General features: G+C 48.2%; 1 protein-coding gene across 1 annotated transcript in view; it reads left to right on the plus strand.

Annotated features, from left to right (window-relative positions):
• The window catches only part of LOC132213895 (protein Daple-like), a 96,797-nt gene that overhangs the window by 61,844 nt on the left and 14,997 nt on the right, over nt 1-19,956 (plus strand). The window contains exon 21 of the mRNA XM_059660776.1: nt 61-255. Coding sequence (XP_059516759.1) covers nt 61-255 — 195 coding nt within the window. The remainder of the gene's footprint in view (nt 1-60; nt 256-19,956) is intronic.

A 19,956-nucleotide genomic window follows, 5' to 3' on the forward strand; every position in this document is an offset into this window, starting at 1 on the left:
TCACCCCAACTTGGCATGGGATATTGCAGCCTCATTTCTCACTGTCCCTCTCTGCCCCAGGCCCTGGGGACCCAATACCAAAGGGAGTGGCCCCACACAGAGGCAGCCTTGACCGCACTCGAGGAGATGCCTCCGCTGACCCAGCCACCAAGCCCCGGCCATCAGAGCTGGGCTCCGGGGCCTGTTCATCCTCAGCCATCACTACAGCTCCTTCCACCTCCACCTCCACTTCCCGGCACCCAGGCCGCACCCACGGTGAGTCACGGGTCGCTCCAGAACCAAGAGGGATGAGCATCTCGACCCGAGGTCCTTCTCAAAGACCCCGCTCACAGGGGCAGGAGGCGCCTCCCAGAATGAGAGGTGGTCAGCAGGTGGGTGACGCTGTGGACAGGTTTGGCATCCCACAGACACAGGTTCAGAACTCAGCTCCGCCTACAGCTGTGCGACTTTGGGAGGGTAACTCCGCCATCTGGATGGCTGGGCCTGAGCCCTGGGACCCACACCACTGCTCAGAAATTGGTAGCAGCAAGCGGCTCCTGAACGGAGGTGAACCAGAGTTTGGGCTAACTTCAGGCAACATTGGAGGTTTATTCTCCGGGAGGAGACTTGACAGGGTCCCTGCCCTGGAGGCCGGTCCATGGCGAGGAGGGCAGGTGTCCTAGACTGAAAAACAAGGGGATTCAGGGAGGATTGACAGGTTGGATGCCTCCCAGATGCCAGTAGCCTTGCGTGCTCGCACCTTACATGGGAAATTATGGTCCTCTTCAAGGCATCTGATTAGCGGGAGACACTCCCAGCAGGGTAGTCGGGTCATATGTTCCAGGGGGAGCCCATGAGAGGTCAGGGTTCCCGGACACCTGAGGAGCGTCTGCAACACCAGAGACAAACTAATGTGAGAGCAACAGGGTCAGCAGGCATTGGGCACAGAGACAAAAGCTTTAAAATGCTCATCATGACAGCAGAGTAAACCACTTTGCACGGTGCAACCAGGGCAGGATGCTATGAAAAGGAGCATCTGGGGATGAGCACTGGGAAATTTAAAATGTGCAACAGATGGGAGAAATACAGCTTAAAACTTAAAAAGACATTCTGCTTATGACCTAGAGATGACAGCATCTGAGGACAGCAGAAGAGCTGGAAATGACCGCCCCGGAGGAGTTAGAAACTGACAAGAAGAGAAGGGGTTATGATTTTTCATCATCTTACCTCCCACTGGACCCTGGGAGCTATGACAAGCATAACTGTAATTTGACAAGCCCAGCAAAGACAGACAGGGCCCCGGCTCTCAACGCTGCCTGGCTCAGCTTCAGGACCTGGCCCCTGGTTTACAAATCAGGAGCACCCCTGGGAGAAGGTGAGGTGAGTGAGCACAGGGCAGGAGGCAGTCCCTCTGTGCTCCTGGACAGACACTGAAACTGCAGCCAGTGACTGTTGGGTGTCGGGGTGCTGTGCCCTGTGCAGCTGGGACGGGCTCGCTCTGTGTTCCTTGTGGCCACTCAGCAGTCGGCCCAGTCTCCCAGGCTCTGCAGAGCGGAAGCCCTGCCTGGGCTCCAGCAGGAGCCGGGAGCACCCCCTCCCCTGGGCCTGCCAGCAGGCTGTGTGGCTCTAGCTCCGGCCCTCCAGGCAAACCCTCTGGCTGCCTCAGCCTGGATCCCCCCTGAGCCAGAGCCCAGGCCTGTTCAGATGCCTGCGGAGCCTGCCCCAGGGCCCCCCATACTGCACGCCCAGCACTGCCCACGGCGATTCCTGGCAGCGCAGTACTCACGCTCAGGGGGACCTAGAACTGTCTGCAAAATGGAGACCCTGGTGTCCGTTTGGAGGGGACCCAGGGCTGCTGTCAGAGAGCAGCTGGCAGGCCTGAGGCACAGGGCATCCTAGTCCTTCTCAGGGAAGAGCAGTGACTGGTGGCCCATGGATTCCCGAAGTTGCTGGTGAGGAGATGCTGGTGAAGGCTCATTCTCTAGGGAACCCGCCTCCTCCCTCAGGTGGTGGTTCTTTCCTTTACCTTCTTCCAGGCCCCCCCGCCCCCCCACCCCACCCCATCCCGCTCCGCCGGAGAGCCCAGGCCCCTGGGAGGGGATTGCTCTCAGGGCCCTGCTTTGGGTGCAGCTGGCCCTGGAGGTGGAGGGGCTCCCAGGGTACTAAGTATCAGCTGCCTTTGCTGCATGGCCCTTAGGCCAGGACACTGCTGTCCTTTGGAGTCCCAGTCATTGCGCAGGTGGTAGAGTGATTTAAAGTTAAGTCAGAGAGAGTCCTGAGTGTGAGGCTGTCCCAGCAGGAGAAATGGGAGATATAGGACATGCAGGGCACGTACTCCCTAAGGGCAGGGTCCACCCATCCCTCCCTCCTCCAGGAGCTGGACACGACCACGACTCATGGCTGGGCCAGAGTCACAGGTGGCCGTCTGGCAAAAGGCCCAGGTTCCCCGTGGATGTTCCAGGTCCGCTGACTCACCAGCATTATGTTCTCCACGGGCTAGAATTCAGATGACAGCCCCTGTGAGTGGTCCCTGGAGCTCCAGTACCAACCACAGGCAGCACGGGGAGTGGGCAGTGCATGGTGCCCTTCAGCCTGTGTTCTCAGACCTGTTTCCATCAGCAGTGCTTTTCCTTCAAGCTAAGGCCTGTGTGCAAGTCCCACGCACAAAGGAGGTGAAAGTGGAGGTGTTATGCTGAAGCGGGAATGGGGACCCGCAGTTCCTCAACACCCCTTCCCTGTCTCCCCGAGGGGCCTAAGCATGCAGCTCCTGCTTCCATCCCTCCGTGATGGGGAGTCACTCTTCTGGAGGCTTGGACTGCCCTTTCCTGAAGGAAGGCCTAGTGGCCCAGGCAGAGAGCACTGATTGCAGGAAGGTCTCACCTTCCTCACATGGATTGGAGTTGCCAGAGCAGCTCCCAGTGGTAAATTTCATCTTAGAAACTGGTGGAAACTCTTGCCATCTCATGGAGGCAGAAGGGAATCAGGGAATGAGACCAGCCTTCTCAACCATTAACAGTCGCTTCGGGTCTTTATAATTTCCGAAGAACAAAATCCTAGGAGGGTGGGGAGCTAAATTTTTAATTAAAACAAAAACTGAGAGCGTTTACATTGGCTTCAGCTTCTGAAGTATCAACAATAAGTGCAGGAGGAGCCCTATCTCCCCCCCCTCCCATTGCCTAGAAAGCTCCATGGTGCTGGCATGGGCTCCTGCAACTTATGGGCAGAGACAGGCTCTGTGGGGGGCAGTGTGACACTGCGGAGCCCGCCCTCTTCACACTGGGTGGAGGGTAACACGACAGGAGGAGTCGGCCACTGTTCTTGGAAGTGTCACCGAGGGGCCAGATTTATGCTGAATCCGCTGAGGAAAGGGATTGTCTTCCTAAGTGTTCTGATTCCTCGAGCTTCTCTCATCAAGAGACAGAGGCAAAGGGGTGGGCAGAGCAGGGCTGGAATGGACGGAGGCTTTGGGAGCCGCTGATCTGTATCACAGTTGCCTTTCAATGACACATCCTTTTCAAAGAGGAAGGTGGGTTTTTTTGTTCAAGTTTTTCCTTCTGAAAGAGGGGGCTCATTCTGCTTCTGTGCTCTTCACGGAAACCAAGTACTTGTTGACTCACCCCCAAACCCCGCTGCTAAGAGGCTTTTTCTGGTGCCTGCTATTTGGGGAGCATGCCAGGGCTGGGGAACTGGGCACCCTGTGCCCCAGTGAGTCCAGAGCAGACTGCTTGGTGGGGCAGGAAGCAGAGCCGCTCCTAGTGTGTCCCTGGCTCTCAGTGCAGTTCAGCTCAACACCAGCTGTGTGCAGGGACGACAAGCACACAGTCCCTGTCCCCAGCTGTGACTGTGCAGTAGGACCAGTCTGATGATACCGGGGGGGGGGGGGGCTGCGCCGTGGGACTGCGTGTGCTGGAGGCGTGGACCAGGAGGGGAGGTCTGCAGGCCTGGAAGGGACCACCTGCCCTGACCGGGAGGTGCCGCCCTCCCTGCAACAGGTGCTCCCCCTGTGATCCTAGGGAGGCAGGGAGGGCTGCCCTAGGCATGCTCAGGTGGGCACACACCGCAGACAGGAGGGCAGCTGCCCCACACTTGTCACAGGGGAGGTCTATTTCTTTTCCCTTCGGGGCAGATGTCAATTTGAAACGAAAAAGAGAAGGAGCTGAAGGACAGCAAATAGCCATGGAAAGCCAGCACGTTCTTTCCTCCTGAGACCCCAGCACCCGCCCCTCGGACCACCGAGGGCAAGCGGGCCCTGGAGCAGGCACAGGCTACATTGTGCACACGTGGTGCACACACTCTGCCCTGTGCTGCCTCCCGCCCTCACCAGGTGCCACTGTCCTGGTCCAGGCAGGGTGTTTCCATGTGTTCTAGAAAGCTCCATGTGTAGTAAGGGTGGGCTCCACACCCCTCCAACCCTTCGCTTTCCCAGAGCCGCCCTGTTTGGCCTGTACCGGAGTTCTGCGTGAAATTTCCTTTGTTAACAAAATTGTTTGAGCCCAGCCCCAGACCTCACAGACACAGAAACACAGGCCGTCATCCCGTACAGCTCATGCCCACTGTGCACGGGGCCAGGCACTCAGGGGAGGCGGGAACCCTCCTGGGGCGTCTCCAGAATCCGAGCTGTGCTCCTGGGGGTGCTCCCCTGAGCTGTGACAGAATTGCTCTGTTATGTCCTTGTTGTCAGACTGGAGGGCTTAGTGTGGGCTAGACTGGGTCATCAGCCCTTTTGGTTAAGAATTGTCCTTTCCGAGAGATTCAACAAGATGGCAGCGATATAGGCTGACGCGTCCCAGGTCGTCTCCCTGAGCAAATGGAGTGAGCAGCTGAAACTAATAACACCCACGCCAAATTGGCGAAACTACTCAGCTGGTGAGACGGTTTGTAGCCGGGAAGGGCAGAGCTCCCCTGGAAAGGTAAAAAACCAGGGATCTGGGCAGGAAAGTTTGCCAGACCTCTGAGCCCAGAGGGTTAGAGGGAGACCGCGTGGCAGATAGCAACGTCCCTTGGGACAGGCACAGCCCCTGACTGGGGAAAGGAGATCCGCAGGATTTCTGGCGCTGCCGGGGGATTTGAGAGCTGGGTTCTGTGATCGCGGAGGACTGAGCCTACAGGGGAGCAGCCTAAAGAGCTGACCAGAGCATGCAGTGCCAGTAATAGAAGAGCTTGTAGAAAGTCAGCCTTCCCAGTTTCCGCGGCTGGCGTTTACTTGTTTATTTTCACTGAATCCTGTTCATAAGACATTCCGGATACAGACACTCACCTGTGCTGAAGAGAGGGAGAAGGTGCAGACGAGTGCAATCTGGGGAGAGACTGAGGAGAGAGGGGGGGCCGGGAGAGGTGGCAGCGGATTGAGTCCTGAAACACCCCTGGGCCCAGGATCAGGGCAGCCATTCTTTCCAGAGTGTGGGACTCCCCTACCTAGCCCCCAGGCAAGGAGCACAACCACACCCAGATTCTACCCTGAACGAAATCAAGGTTTAAAATAATTTGATCAGTCCCTGGGAGTCAACAGGGTCTGGCCTATAGAGGGATTTTCAATCCCAGCAACAACACAGAGTGGTGCCTGGTACGTGGTGCCTTGTTGTGTTGTATTTTGTGCCTTTAAATCAATGCAGCAGATCCAAACAACAGCAGCCTCCTGAGCACCGCACCCTCTGTCTGAGGAACAGCAGCTGTACCTGAAACCTCCCCCCACCAGCCAGAAGAACTACCACAGCTGTGAACAGCACCCACCAGAGGAGCTGCTGCCAACTGAAGAGCAACTGCTACCACAACCGCCTGAAGAGCAACCACAGACCAAGGAGTCACTGCCACCCAGGGAGCAGCCACTGAATGACTCAACTTCTAGATATGTCAGTGAGGTCAAACATGGGTAGACAAAGAAACCCCCAAAGGAAAGAAAAAGAGGTCTCACCAGAAAAGCAGCTAAGTGATACAGAGGCATGCAACATGACCGAAAAAAGAATTCAGAATAAGGGTCCTAGAGTTCATAAACTGGACGGAGGAAAAAATCAATAACATATGCAAGAAGCTAGAAGAAACAGATGCAAAAATCAACAAATTAAGAAAACCCAAGAAGAAATGAAGAGCGATATAGCTGCAATAAAAAACACCATTGAAAGTATCAACAGTAGACTAGGAGAAGCGGAGGACCGAATTAGTGAATTAGAAGACAAGGAAGCAAAACACACCCAAACTGTACTGCAATTGGAGAAAAAAATTAAAAGACAGGAGGAGAGCCTAAGGGAGCTTTGGGACAACATAAAACGAAACAACATACGAATAATAGGGGTGCCAGAACAACAGAAAGAGGAACAAGGATTAGAAAACCTACTCGAAGAAATAATATCAGAAAACTTCCCTGAGGTGGGGAAGAAAAAAGTCACACAAACCCAGAGAGTCCCAAACAAGGTGAACCCGAAAAGACCCACACCAAGACACATCATAATTACCATGGCAAATGTTCAGGACAAAGAGAGAATCTTACAAGCTGCAAGAGAGAGAAGGAAAGTTACATACAAGGGCTCTCCCATTAGATTATCAAATGACTTCTCAACAGATACACATCAGGCCAGAAAAGAATGGACGGAAATTTACAAAGTGATGCAAAGCAAAGGACTGAATCCAAGAATACTCTATCCGGCAAGGCTATCATTCAAAATTGAAGGGGAAATAAGAAGTTTCACAGACAAACAAAGACTAAGGGAGTTTATCACCACAAAGCCAGCAATGCAAGAAATGCTAAAGGGACTGGTGTAAAAAAAGAAATAAAAAGTTCTGAAAGAAAACAGCCACACTAAAAAAGAAATGGCTACAAACAAGTACCTTTCAATAATAACTTTAAACGTAAACGGACTAAATGCTCCAATCAAAAGACATCGAGTGGCTGAATGGATACAAAAACATGACCGATACATCTGCTGTCTACAAGAGACACACCTCATTAGAAGGGACTCGCACGGACTGAAAGTAAGGGTTGAAAAAATGTCTTTCAGGCAAATGGAAAGGAAAAGAAAGCTGGGGTAGCAATACTTATATCAGACAAAATAGACCTCAAAGTGAAGGCCATAACAAGAGATAAGGAAGGCCACTTCATCATACTAAAGGGATCAATAAAACAAGAAGATATAACTCTGGTAAACATATATGCACCCAATGCAGGAGCACCCAAATTCATAAAAAAAACTCCAGGAAGATATCAAAGGAGAGATCGACAACAATACAATTATAGTAGGGGACTTAAATACACCACTGACATCACTGGATAAGTCCGCTAGACAAACAATCAGCAAAGAAACAGCAATCCTAAATGACTCACTAGATCAGATGGACTTAATAGACATCTTCAGAACACTTCACCCCAAAGCCACAGAACATACATTCCACTCTGATGCTCATGGGACATATTCAAAAATAGACCACATATTGGGTCACAAGCAAAGTCTCCCCAAATTCAAGAAGATTGAAATCATAAAAAGCATCTTCTCAGACCACGATGGCATAATATTAGAAATAAACTACAATAAAAACAACCCCAAATACTGAAACACTTGGAAGCTGAATAGCATGTTATTAAATATTGATTGGGTTACCAATGAGATCAAAGAAGAAATCAAAAATATCCTGGAAAGTAATGACAATGAAAACACAACAATCCAAAACCTATGGGACACAATTAAAGCAGTCCTGAGATGGAAGTTTATAGCTCTACAAGCCTATCTCAAAAAAACAAGAAAAAATGGTAGTAAATCATCTAACTCTACAACTCAAAGAATTAGAAAGACAGCAACAAGAAAACCCCAGAGTGAACAGAAGGAAGGAGATAATAAAGATTAGAGCAGAAATAAATGACATAGAGACCAAAAAAACAATACAGAAAATCAATGAAACCAAGAGCTGGTTCTTTGAAAGGATAAACAAAATTGACAAACCTCTAGCCAGACTCACCAAGAAGCAAAGAGAGAGGACCCAAATAAACAAAATCAGAAACGATAGAGGTGAAATAACAACAGACCCCAGAGAAATACAAATGATTGTTAAAAAATACTATGGACAGCTCTACTCCAACAAACTAGACAACCTGGAGGAAATGGACAAATTCCTAGAAAAATACAACATTCCAAAACTCAATCAGGAAGAATCTAAAAATATCAATAGGCCAATAACTTTGGAAGAAATTGAAGCAGTCATCAAAAAGCTTCCAGGAAACAAAAGCCCAGGACCAGACGGCTTCACAGGGGAGTTTTACCAAACATTCAAGGAAGAACTAAAACCTATCCTCCTCAGACTACTACAAAAAATTCAAGAGGAAGGAACACTTCCAAGCTCATTCTATGAAGCCAGCATCACCCTAATACCAAAACCAGGTAAAGACAACAAAATGAAAGAGACTTACAGGCCAATATCCCTCATGAACATAGATGCCAAAATCCTCAACAAAATCTTAGCAAATCGGATCCAGCAGTACATCAGAAAGATCATACACCATGACCAAGTAGGAATTACCCCAGGGATGCAAGGATGGTACAATATCTGCAAATCAATAAACGTGATACATCACATAAACAAATTGAAAGAAAAAAACCACATGGTCATATCAGTTGATGCAGAAAAAGCATTTGACAAAATCCAACACCATTTTTGATAAAAACTCTCAGCAAGGTGGGAATTGAAGGATCATACCTCAACATAATAAAAGCCATATATGACAAACCCACAGCCAACATCATACTCAATGGACAAAAACTAACACCATTTCCCCTAAGAACAGGAACAAGACAGGGATGCCCACTCTCACCACTCCTGTTCAACATAGTACTGGAAGTATTAGCCATCACAATTAGGCAAGAAGAAGAAATAAAAGGCATCCAAATTGGAAAAGAGGAAGTAAAACTGTCCTTATTTGCAGACGACATGATATTATACATACAAAACCCTAGAGACCCCATCAAAAAGCTACTAGACTTAATACATGGATTTGGCAATGTAGCAGGATACAAAATTAACCCCAAGAAATCTGAGGCATTTCTATACACCAATAGTGAACTTTCAGAAAGAGAGATTATAAAAACAATCCCATTCATAATCGCACCAAAAAAATTAAGCTACCTAGGAATAAACTTAACTAAAGAGGTAAAAGACGTTTACTCAGAAAACTACAGGACGTTGAAAAAAGATATAGAGGAAGACATAAACAGATGGAAGAACATACCGTGTTCATGGATTGGTAGAATCAACATCATTAAAATGTCCATACTACCCAAAGCAATTTATAAATTCAACGCACTTCCCATTAAAATACCAACGGCATACTTCACAAATCTAGAACGAACTCTCCAAAAATTCATCTGGAATAAAAAAAGACCTCGAATAGCTGCAGCAATCCTGAAAAAGAACAAAGTAGGTGGGATCTCAATACCAGATATCAAGATGTATTACAAAGCCACTGTTCTCACAACTTCCTGGTACTGGCACAAGAACCGGCATATAGATCAATGGAATAGAATAGAGAGCCAAGAAATCGGCCCGAACAAATATGCTCAATTAATATTTGACAAAGGAGGCAAGAACATACAATGGAGCCAAGATAGTTTCTTCAATAAATGGTGTTGGGAAAATTGGACAGATATATGCAAGAAAATGAAACTAGACCACCAACTTACACCATACACAAAAATAAACTCAAAATGGATAAAGGACTTAAATGTACGACAGGAAACCATAAAAATTCTAGAAGAATCCAAAGGCAACAAAATCTCAGACATATGCCGAAGCAATTTCTTCACTGATACAGCTCCTAGGGCACTTGAAACTAAAGAGAAAATGAACAAATGGGACTACATCAAAATAAAGAGCTTCTGCACAGCAAAAGAAACCATCCACAAAACAATGAGAAAACCCACTGCGTGGGAAAATATATTTGCCAATATCATATCTGATAAGGGCCTAATCTCCAAAATTTATAGGGAACTCATACAACTTAACAAAAGGAAGATAAACAATCCAATCAAGAAATGGGCAAAGGACCTAAATAGACACCTTTCAAAAGAGGACATTCAGAAAGCCAAGAGACATATGAAAACATGCTCAAAGTCCCTAATCATCTGAGAGATGCAAATCAAAACAACAATGAGGTACCATCTCACACCTGTCAGATTGGCTATCATCAACAAATCAACAAACGACAAGTGCTGGAGAGGATGTGGAGAAAAAGGAACACTTGTGCACTGCTGGTGGGAATGCACTCTGGTGCAGCCACTATGGAAGACAGTATGGAGTTTCCTTAAAAAACTGAAAATGGAACTCCCATTTGACCCTGTGATCCCACTTCTAGGAATATATCCCAAGAAACCAGAAACACCAATCAGAAAGGATATATGCACCCCTATCTTCATAGCAGCACAATTCACCATAGCTAGGATCTGGAAACAGCCTAAGTGCCCATCAGTAGATGAATGGATTAGAAAACTGTGGTACATCTACACGATGGAATACTATGCTGCTATAAAAAAGAAGGAACTCTTACCATTTGCAACGTCATGGATGGAACTGGAGAGCATTATGCTAAGTGAAATAAGCCAGTCAGTGAAGGAAAAATACCACATGATCTCACTCAGTCATGGATAAAAAAGAACATTATAAACTTTTGAACAATAATAGATACAGAGGCAGAGCAGCCTCAAACAGATTGTCAAACTGCAGCGGGAAGGCCGGGGGAGGGTTGGGGGGCAGGAGGGAGGGGGGTAAGAGATCAACCAAAGGTATTGTATGCATGCATATAAACATAACCAATGGACATAAGACACTGGGGGGGGTAGGGGAGGCCAGGGGATTGTCAAGGGCGGGGGGGAAAAAAGGACACATATGTAATACCCTTTGTAATACTGTAAGCAATAAATAAATAAATAAATAAATAAATAAATAAATAAATAAATTGTCCTTTCCTCTCAGGGTATCGACCAGGCATCTTGGAGAGCCCTAGTGATGCGCCCAGTGACCGCTCACCTCGTTGCCTGAAGGGTAAGTTGGCTTTCCTTCTGGGCACTTTCCAGTGTCCTTGGAGCTGGGCTGTGGGCTTTATGTTATTTGTGTGATTTAAAGAAGACAATTCGCAAGTTCTTCACAGCATGATGGGTTTGCCTCCATAGGGCACATCATGCAGTTTCAGGATCAGACCTGAGAGTTTTCACGGATTTGGATCCAGATCCCTTCTCCTCACTGACCAGCTCTGGGCACCTGGGCGAGCCACCCATCCTCCAAGTGTGGGTTCCTGCAGCTTCCAGATGGTGACAGGGCTGGGAGTTCCGGTCCATTGTGGTCAAAGGACACGGGTGAGTGTGATTCCTTTACAGCGTTTAAGTTTGTTAATGGTGCAGAAGATGGTCTGTCTACGCTGTCCCAAGGGCTAAGGAGAGTGGTGCCTCACAGCTGTTGCTAATTTCAGCTTTAGCAGGAGCTCTGTGCTTCCCTCCCACGTTATTTTGTTTTGAAACCCCACTGTGAACTTCTAGAGAATCCCAGCATGTCCTTGACATCCCAGTGCCAGCCTGGGAGAAGTGTGCTCTGGGTTCCCCAGCGGGCCTCCCTGTGTTCCGTGAGCCGGAGGCAGCACAGAGCCCACTGGAGGTAGGTGAGCGAGAGTGAGAGACTGACGTGTGTCCCTCTGTGTCCCCTCGCCCTGACACCAGGTTCCTCCAACCCGGCCGGCTCCACCACAAACCCAAGAGCAGTGAGGACCTGATGCCCAGCAGGGACACAGCACTTTGCCCCGCCCCGCGATGCCAGCACCCCAGGCCACACTACCCTCAGCCTCCAGGAGTACCCGCCACCCAGGATGGGCCTTTCCACCAGGAGGCATCCAGTAGAGGTGTGGGGCCCAGCCCCAGGCCTTGGGGCAGCCCTGGGTCCCCCAGAGCAGAGGATGGTCACCCTGGAGGAGTTCCTGGAGGAGCCTGACCGCGCTCCTCCTATGCTGTGTGAGGCCTGGGAGTGCTCTTTCCTCTCTCTCCCCTCAGATGGACCTGGACCAGAGGGGAGACCTGGACAGCAAAGTCACAGAGAGGGATGGGGTGGGGCTGGCGCCACCTGGCTGCTGAGCTGGCTTGGATGGGGAACATAACCACTAGCCAGAAAGTGACTGTGCTGGCAGCCCACCCAGAACTGGGAGGCTGTTCTCTCCATCTGTGCAGGGAGCGGGCAGAAAGGCCAGCATGGAGGGCCTGAGCCATGCAGTCTCTGTGCAGTTACTCTATGCTGCCGCTGGGCAGGAGGCGGTCCTAGACCATCTGTCAATAAACGGGAAGGCTGTGCTCCAATGACACTTTTGTTATGGACACTGTCCTTTGAATTCTATAGAGTTTTTACAAAAGTCTGTTCTTTAAAAATATTTTGTTTTAATCATTAAAAAATGTAAAGACTGCTTAGCTCACAGGCCATACAAAAACAAGTGGCAAGTCCTAGCCGGCTTGGATCAGTGGTTAGAGCATCAGCCTGTGGACTGTAGGGTCTCAAGTTCGATTCCAGTCAAGGGCATGTGCCTCAGTTGCAAGCTTGATCCACCAGTCTTGGTTAGGGCATGTGCAGGAGGCAGCCAGTCATGCTGTCTCTCGCACATTGATGTTTCTCTCTCTCTGCCCCTCCCTTAACCCCTTCCACTGTCTATAAAAATCAATGAAAGAAATATCCTTGGGTCAGGATTAACACAAACAAAAGAAGGGTGGCGAGCTGGAGTCGGCCTGCACCACCAGTTTGCTGAGCGCTGCTCTGCAGCTCTGACCCCTGGTTGTCAGTGGATTTAGGAAACCCTCGAGTCTCCCTGTAGCTTTCCTGAACCTGCACGTGCACCTGTTACTGAGTTGTTGCCTCCATGCACAGATGAAGGTCACTGCCTGACAGTTGAGACCCTTGGAGGATTTTAGTAATTGTCTCCCTCCCCTTAAGCATACACAGTGGAACTCTCTCCGGCCACATAGCGAATTCTCTGGCCTGCATTAGTGGAGCCTGGTGACACGGAATACAGACTATTTGTTCAGTAGATATGTACTGAGTGTGTACTCTGTGTTAGGCAGCACGCATGATGCCTGCTACCCCCAAAAAACAAAGTAAACCAGGTGCCTAGTCAGGTGGGCAGTCCTGAAGGCAATATGTACATGGTCTCTGCCTCCCATCATTTCTGTTTCTGTCTACAGAGCACTGTGCGCCGGGGCTGGAGAGAAACCAAAGCCTTGCCCTCAAGTCCATGGTCTGATGCGTGCTTCTCAGACTGCGGCCTGCCTCACGCTCACCTGGGCTGCCTGGACATAGGACGGACCCTGGGTTTCTGGCTCAGGGGCCGGGGGTGGGGCTCCCTGAGAATCTGCATCACCACCAAGTGCCCAGAGGTCACCTGGTCCTTTTCAGCCTCAGTGAGACCAAAGCAGCCTCGCTGTAGGAGCTGGTTGTGGAAGCTGATACTCCCTCCTGAGAGCCACCTCGCTCCCACTTCCCAGCGTGCTCACCCCACTAACCTGACACCCCTGAGCAGGCCTGAAGAAGTGGAATTCACAACCGTGCCCCTGCCACCGCTCCCTGAGTCTTGGTGCTGGGTGAGGGTGTCACAGATGGGTCCTCTGGGTGGCCAGGGAGGGTGCACTCATGAAGATGGGTGTCAAAGATGTAGAACTGTGCAGAGAGGGGCCGGGTGGTGTGAACGACGGCTGCAGAGCCGGGCAGCTGTGGGTTCAACCCCCTCCTGCCACTCTCGAGATGTGAGACCAGCTGGACTGTGGCCTTACCGTTGAAGGTTACCTTAATACAACCTTGCAAGATTGCTTTGATAATTGAATGAGTGGGGGGGGGGGTGTTGTTTTTGTTTTGTTCTTTTGTAATTGCACCTATAGTTTCTAGCATGGTGCCTGGCACATGGGAAGCAGGTGATACACGGTACCTATTGTATTAGTGACTGCAGGTCTTCCTGGACAAACTCCCAGGGTATATGACTCCTAACTGGCATGTGAAACAGCAGGCTGTGTCTCTGGCCAGTTGAGCATCCAGATGTCTTCATGGGCCAGGGAGTTGGTAGGTGGAGGTGTCTCCTAGGATGCTGAGCTATCCCGCAGACTGATTCTACCTGACACAGTCTGGTGGCCTGGGTCTTAACCCTGACTCACATTTCACATGCCCTCCTTCTCTCTCCTCTTCTCCTGGTGGCCTCCACCTAGGAGATACCTGTTACAGAAGACCGGAGAAGAACCAAGCAATGCTGAGAGAGATGGAGTTACATTTTTTATTATGCGTGGGCCCAGAGAAAAATGTCTCTAGAATTCAGGGCACGCACGTAATAATAAATGTAACTCCATCTCTCTAAGCATTGCTTGGTTCTTCTCCGGTCTTCTATAACATTATTGGTTCCCTGACCAAGAAAACCAACCCATGCTTGGCCTTTTGGCCTCCGCTGATTGGACTAGGTTGGGGACCCAGGGGTGTCGGACAGGCCTCTGAGAGGCATGCACACTGCTGATCTTAGCAGAATTAAACCTGGGAACTCTGAGAACTCCCGCACCTCAGCCCAGGACCTGGCCAGCATCTGGAGAGAGTGGACAGACACCTCTGGACCTGTCGACAGAATTGGTAAGGTAGGGGCCCCTATCAGTCAGGCCCACTCCAAGTGAGTGGAAGGGGGAGCTTGATCACCTCCCCGGAAGCCATTAATTGCCAACAGCTTCCTTAGGCAATTAATCAGGAATCAGATGGACTATTTAAACTCTGAGTAAATATCTGGTAAAGTAAAAAACTCGGATTGTCTGGTGTATAAATATAAGTGTGAAAGCCTGTGTAAAAGAGAAAGCTACTTTGATTTATTCTACATTTCTGTTGATTCGTCTGGCTAAACGTTTGATTTATTAAAGGATGAACCCATGATAATCTGCAAAAGTCTTAAGCAGTGCTGCTGAGTTATTTTTCTCAGAGACGTTTGCTCTCTATCACGGAGGGAATCAGCCCACTTAGCTAATAAAAATTTCTGTCAAGTGGTTGCTCTTCCCTGAGTTGTGAATTTGCTGTATTAAATAAGAATTTTTGAAGTTCTGGGGTAAATTTAAAGGCTTAAACAAAGGCCAGCTAGGTTCCAAGATTGCTTGGTTTTGAGATTGCTTGTAAGAAAAGCAAGAGAGAAGTGTTTTCAAGTTAACTATTTGCAACAAAGAAGTAAACTTCAAAAAACAAAAACTTGTTATTTATGGCTTTTCTTATCTCTTTTGGTGGACAGAGACTTCCAGGGGCAGGGCTTACAGCTCCGCAGGGCAGAGAGATTTACGGGCCCTGCCCCTGCCTGTGACATCATAGTCCAACATGAGCCACCTGAGGGGGAACTAAGTCTGAAGTTATTATTAACTGTCTATGGACCCCATTAACCTTGTTTGTGTGTCTTGTGCAGTCTGTTGTCTTCGTGGTTGTGTTTTTTGTTTGACTTGCTGTTTTCAGTTACTTATTAGGCTCCTCATAGAGGACATATCCTGGTCTTTCCCTTCCTCCTTCATCCTGATTCTGACAACATCTGTAACTGGATTAAAGATCTTTTCTTTCAGGAGGCCCTCCAGGCTTTCAGTTGCAAGATCTCCCTACACACCCTTATCCTCATCTGCTATCTTTCCAGGCTGACTAAAAGTCATTTTTCTCCACAGGTCAGACCCCAGCCTCCAGGAGGGAGGACTACTACAGTGGTAGTCTGTGGTTTTCTCCACAACTCCCACTGTTTCTATTTCCCCCCTCTGTAGGAATTGTCTTCCTCTGACTCACAATAGGAGAGGGAGACAAGCAACGGGCCCTGGGCTGGGGGACAAGGGGGGTGTCGGCTGTTAATTATGAAGCAGGGAAAGGTAGGTTTTTGTTGATTTTTACTGGCTGCAGACCACTCTGCTGGTGTAGGGGTCTGGTCCGTAGCCTACTAGGTGTCTTATCAGAACTTCAGTAGATTCAAGGTCGCAAGTTTTCTGCAAGTACAATTAATCTTTCTCTGCCCCATTTTATTATTTTTAACCCTTCGAATACTAAATTAGACCGATACAATATACTTTAAGTTCATAAATATTAATCTAAAAATGCTGACTAGGATGATGACACATTTGTAATTCCTTAACTAATAAAGAATTTAAAGATTTAAAAAATAAATAAATAAATGCTGACAATTCACTTTTGGTAATCATTATAGGATTGACATTTCTAAGAATAACGAATTCTAATACATTAAACACACACACACACACACACACACACACACACACACACACACACTAAATTCCCAAGAGCCAAGTGGAGGAGAAATGGAGCTGAAGTCCGCAGCTGCCCTGGTGATTTAGAACTGGTTGCTAGGCAGACTCAGCCCCAGAAAGCCAGGTGAAAGAAGCGGGGGTAGGGGCTGGATTCGTGAGCTGCCTGCAGCAGCTCTGGAAGAAGCAGCAGCAGCTAGAAAAGTGGAGGACAGCAGACATTTACCTGATACTAGAGCTGCCCCACTGCCGCCTAGTGAGTAATGAGTGTTTTGCAACAAGCAATACAAAACTTAGGCCTTTGGATTGCTGGCTACAGCAGTTAAACCAGAAGCCAGTGACTGTTACTAGCCTTCCTGCAGCCCCAGGAATAGAGCAGTGAGCTCAGGATCTATGAAAGCAGAAGATAGAGCTGGTGAAAGCTCCCTGTTTGCAAATGTACTGAAAGGGTTCAGTACCTGTTGCTGCTGGAAGAAGAGGGGCTGATATCCCCTTACAGTGCACTCCCTTGGGAGAGGCCTGTTTGCTGCTATGCCACAAAGGGGACTGGTAGGAAGACAAGGGGCCTAATACCCAAGTTACTGCCACAGGAGTGTTTTGCAATATGCAAAGCTGTTTCTAACTGCAACTCTGGCTGTTTTGGACTGGCAGCTTAAAGTCAAAGGGCCAAAGAAAGACACTCTCCCTGGACTGGGGAGCCTTCAGGACTTTGAGATTCTCCAAGAGAGGAGGAGTATGACTGAGGGACTGGCTGAGGTCCCATTGGGTTAGGAGAACCGGAGTTTGCATATTGAACTTATAAACTACAGTTTTCTAGACAGAGGTCCAAGCCCAGTTGTATAGTGGTTAAGCTGCCTGTGTATAGCAAAAGAACTCAGAATACATTTTAGGGAAATTGGACAGACAGTGTTTGTGGCTAGAAAAAAAAGGAACTGGCCACCAAACACATCCCTGACAGTAGCCTTCAGAAAACTGTATAATAGACTTCAATAATGCCTGCATCTTCATGGACATGACTCCAGAGAGACAAGGACAGTTTTCCTTTGTATGAGAAGGTCAAAAATAGAAGGTCACCTCCCTAAGGTGTTTGTATAGCTCTACCATGTGTCATGTTTAGTAGCAAAAGATTTAGCTGTCAGAGGTGGCCGCAGTGCCAATGTTATACTTCATTATGGGTATGTAAGACAAGGGCCATAGCCAAAGTGGTACTCACCCAGAGTCTCATCCCCTAGAAAAGGCCAGTAAGCTATTTGTCCAAAGGACTTGATCCCTTTACATTTGGGTGACCTACTTGCCTCTGGGCAGTAGCAGCCACAGCTATGCTTATCAAAAAAGCAAATAAGTTAACCATAGGGTAGGAACTAATGGCCCACATGCAGTCAAGGCTTTACTCCAGAACACACTGGAGCGCTAGATGTCAAACGCTCGATTCACCCAGTTTCAGGTGCTCCAGCGGGCAAAAGAAAAATCAGTAACAATTTATAATGGTAGCAGGTACTCCTTTGCAATGGCTCATGTACATAATGCTATTTACAAGGTAAGGATACTCCACAGAAGCAAGAGGGAACCGGGCCACAGACAAAGCGGCCTGGGAGGCTGCCCTAAAACCACTGGGGCCTCTACAGATTCTAGTGACTCTTTCAGACGCTGACCTGCCCAATCTAGAAAAGCTGAAATCCATAACCAATCTTTTCTCAAGTTCTTGCAGGCTTTACAGTCCACCCAGAAAGCAGTCCAGAAGCACGTCCAAGATGCTCTGCCTGTACCAAATTCTGATCTGGTCCATCCCTTCCAACCTGGTGACTCTGTTTAGATAAAGAAATCTGCCACCCAAGGACTGACTCCTACATGAAAAGGACCACCCCCACGGCAATCAAGGTCGACGGGATCCTGAAGTGTCTTCATCACACCCGGCTTAAGACAGCCATGGAAAATAGAGAGTCCAGGACTCTTTGGACCCTCTAGAGATTATTCCTGGCCCTCATTCCAGGCCCTTATAAGCAAGCCCACTGACTTTATTTGGCAGAGAATTAATTCTATTAAGCTTATAGTCCTCAGGTGTCAATATAACTCCCTCCCCAACAATGACCCAAAAGAGTCAATGATTTGACTCCTGTATAGAAAACCAGTGGGGAATGAAGTATCCATCTTCCCCAGACAAAGTTATCAGTGCTGGCACCAGGCCAAGCCTTTGGTTGAGGTCTCAAAGACCCAGCACATAGGGGCTTTTTAAGACTCACAAAGGGGACCAGAAAACCCCATTTTTGGGAGACAAAGAGGGTAAAAAGATACAAATACAGGAAACTTTCTGAGTGACTTCGCCCAGAATTCTAGAGTCATTTTTCTCTGGGCCCGTGTGTAATAATAAATGTAACTCCATCTCTCTATGCGTTGCTTGGTTTTTCTCCAGGCTTCTGTAACACCTGCACTGATTGAAAGATTTAACTGTTAATACTATAATTACAAGACACATTTCAGTATTGGAGATTAAGAACAAGGTCAAGTTCAACTCAGAGCATGGTCTAGACTCTAGAATGACAAAAACAACCAGTCAGAGAGGTAGGACAAGTTCTCATTCATTATTACTCTGCTTCTTTTTTAAATTGTAACTTTAAAAAAATATATGTTTTTATTGATTTTAGAGAGAGAGGATGGGAGAGGATGAGAGAGATAGAGAGAGAGAAACATTGATGAATGTTCAAGCCCTCCCCCTACTGGGGATGGAGTCTGCAACCCGGGCATGCGCCCTGACCGAAATCGAACTGGTGACATTTTGGTACACAGGATCACGCTCAACCAACTGAGCCACACCGGCCAGGGCTTCCTACTTCTGGACAATCTGCCACAGCGAGCATGTTCTGCTGGACAGTCAGGGTGTGTCCCAGTCATGTCCCGTGCTGTGTGCCCCCTCTACCCGTCCACCGTGCACCTCTGTAGAAAGGCCCTTTCCTGCCGTCTTCACAGGGCACATCTCCAATCCTTCAAATCCCATTTCAAACGCCCCTTGTCTTACAAGCTAACTCACACATCTTCACTTAGATCAGTGCTTCTCAACCTTCCTAATGCCGCGACCCTTTAATATAGTTCCTCATGTTGTGGTGATCCCCAACAATAAAATTATCTTCGTTGCTACTTCATAACTGTAATTTTGCTACTGTTATGAATCTTAACGTAAATATCTGATATGCGGGATGTATTTAGGTGACCCCTGTGAAAGGGTGGTTCGACTCTCAAAGGGGTCGCGACCCAAGGTTGAAAACCGCTGCCTTAGATGAATGCTATGACATACTGCACCAGCTACCTGTCATTACATTTGCATTTATTTACACACTAGAGGCCTGATGCATGAAATTTGTGCAAGGGGCTTGGCCCTCACAGCCCCTCATAGCCTCGGCTGGCCCTTTCTTCCCCGGCTTTGTCCGGAAGGTCTTCCAGGTGGTCGTTCTGCTGTTCCGTCTATTTAGGGTAATAGCTCTTTATTATATAGGATGTAATTACAACAGCAGTCAATACTTAGAGCTCACACTTTCAGTGTGTTAATGGGTGCCATGCACTATAAAGAGTAGCTAAGTGTTGTATGTGTATTTTCTCATTAAAGCTCATTATAGCTGATGGGGTTATATTTCTGCTGTGCCTGTTTTAAAGATATAGACATTGAGACCCCAGGGGAGGCAGTGCTTTCACTTGTCCAAGAGGTTCCTGAGTTAGAAATGGATAAACCTAGATTCTCCTAGTG

Source organism: Myotis daubentonii, chromosome 12 (assembly GCF_963259705.1).
Source record: "Myotis daubentonii chromosome 12, mMyoDau2.1, whole genome shotgun sequence".
Classification (NCBI taxonomy): domain Eukaryota; kingdom Metazoa; phylum Chordata; class Mammalia; order Chiroptera; family Vespertilionidae; genus Myotis; species Myotis daubentonii.